The sequence below is a fragment of the Octopus bimaculoides genome, chromosome 2 (genome assembly GCF_001194135.2).
Source record: "Octopus bimaculoides isolate UCB-OBI-ISO-001 chromosome 2, ASM119413v2, whole genome shotgun sequence".
In the NCBI taxonomy this organism is placed as follows: domain Eukaryota; kingdom Metazoa; phylum Mollusca; class Cephalopoda; order Octopoda; family Octopodidae; genus Octopus; species Octopus bimaculoides.
The window spans coordinates 103,493,998-103,496,467 of NC_068982.1; the positions used below are offsets into that span (position 1 = coordinate 103,493,998).

General features: G+C 32.9%; 1 protein-coding gene across 1 annotated transcript in view; it reads right to left on the reverse strand.

The window, feature by feature from the left end:
• LOC106875979 (hemicentin-1) overlaps positions 1-2,470 on the reverse strand; it is a 169,990-nt gene that overhangs the window by 59,498 nt on the left and 108,022 nt on the right. Inside the window, exon 3 of the mRNA XM_014924322.2 lies at positions 832-960. Within this exon, the coding sequence (XP_014779808.1) occupies positions 832-955 (124 nt within the window). The 5' untranslated portion in view covers positions 956-960. The remainder of the gene's footprint in view (positions 1-831; positions 961-2,470) is intronic.

Here is a 2,470-nt window from a genome sequence, read left to right on the forward strand (position 1 = left end):
TGTGTGTGTGCGTGTGTGTGTGTGTGTGTGTGCGTGCGTGCGTGTGTGTGTGTGTGTGTGTGTGCGTGCGCGTAAAAAAAATCTCTGTATTATGTAGATATACCAATATAGGCACAGTTCAATGACGGAAACAATTATACTCATACATACGAACACAATTATTCATGCATACATACATACATGCACATATATATATGTATATATCTAAGTACAGTGAGAGAGAGAGAGAGGGAGAGAGAGAGAGGGAGAGAGAGAGGGTGAGTGAGAAAGTGATATATAAACAGAGACTAAGTGCAGGTAAATAAGTATACATTCACACACATACATATTCACATACGCACACTGCATCGTTCCTTACACACATGCACGGACGCACACACAAATACAAAAATAGATGGCTGGGTAACTGGATAATAGATGGTCAATTAAAGAGAAGACAACGGCGATTTGAAGAAGCTAAATAAATCGATAGATAACTCATTAGTACTATAAATAACATTATACAACTATAAATAGCATTATAGAGAAATCGGCAGATCACATCACACACACACACACACACACACACACACACACACACACACACACACACTATACGAAAAGCGGATCGTGGAGTTTTGAGAGTTGACAGTTTCGTTATTTCTGATTTAAAACTTCTGATAAGTACACGTTGTGTTTACTCTGTCCATGCTCGACATAGTAGATTGTTCACTGCAAAAAAAATTGTGACACTATACTACTGTTAGAAGTGAAGATCCTGAAATGTAACGTAAGAGATGAAAATATTGCAAGAATTAATATTGAAAATGAAAATGAAATGTAAAACCTTACCTGCCTTAGTTCCGTGAAAATACAAAAGGTGAAGAAAACAAAATGCAGGTAACACACCATTCAACTTCCGGTGTAAAACTTTCCATGGAGAGAACGATTGAGCATTGATGAAAAATGGCGACATTTTACCTTGGAAAATAGAAGCAGAAAAAATAAATAACAATAACAAACACAAGATAATAAGAACGCGGCATTCCGATGAAACGAAATATGTTTCGTCGGACTAAACTTTTGGCACTTAGATTTCTAATTTTGAGTTCGTGATTCTAAGTGGACGAACTTTGTGCTTTTAAAACTTGTCGCTTTTAAGAATATATATATATTCTTTTAAGAACATATAAGCTTAAAGCTTGCAGTGATCACTGCGTAATGACTAAAGAAAATAGTCTAATAATGGAGCATATAATCCCCTCGACAGAAAAAAAGTAGATTTTCCCGTGCGCGTGGGACTCGAACCCACAGCTACCGATTACACTAGCGAACCTACCAGCTTTTTTCAGTGAAATTTAAAAGCTATAATTAGTTGGTAGTTGTTTTTGTAAATAAACTTTCATGTGCTTTTACTGCGAATGGTTTTGTTAAGCAGTGCCGATTTTGACAATTCTGTCAATAATAATAATAGTATTCGAGGCCCAACTCGTACGGGAAAAGCTCCTTTTTTTCTGTCGAGGGCTTATATGCCCCATTATTAGACTATTTTCTCTAGTCATTGCGCAATGATCGCTACAAGTTTTAAGCTTATAAAATACTATTATTATTATTGACAGAATTGTAAAAATCGGCACTGCTTAACAAAACCATTCGCAGTAAAAGCACATGAAAGTTTATTTACAAAAACAACTACGAACTAGTTATAGTTCTTAAATCTGACCGAAAAAAAAACAGGTAGGTTCGCTAGTGTAATCGGTAGCACACTCCGTCGCGTAAACTGACAGATGTGGGTTCGAGTCCCATGCGTACGGGAGCATCTACTTTTTTTTCTGTCGAGCGTGGGGGGCTTATATGCCCCATTATTAGACTATTTTCTTTAGTCATTGCGCGGTGATCGCTATAAGCTTATAAAATACTATTATTATTATTTACATAATACGTATATATATATATATATATATATATATACATACACAAACACATACTACTCGTGTGTATATGTATCCATCTATCTATACTTGATAGTTCGTCTCACGCCACTGCGATCTTCAGACGAGAATATATATATATATATATATATATATATATACATACACATATGCATATATATATATGCATATACACACATATATATATATATATATATATATATATACATACACATATGCATATATATATATGCATATACACACATATATATATATATATACACATACATATATACATATATATATATGCATGCATATATGCATATATATATATATATACACATACATATATGCATCTATATATATACACACATATGCATATACACATATAAGTTTTATTCTATATTCTATATTCTTTCTAAAAATTTACGACAAAATAATTTATTGCACACTTGTTTGTTAACATACTGTAATTTCTCTCACAGAATAGTTTTTGTTTATTTACGATAAAATTTATTTACGATAAAATCGTTCTTCTTAGTTTATTTAAAGTATTAAAA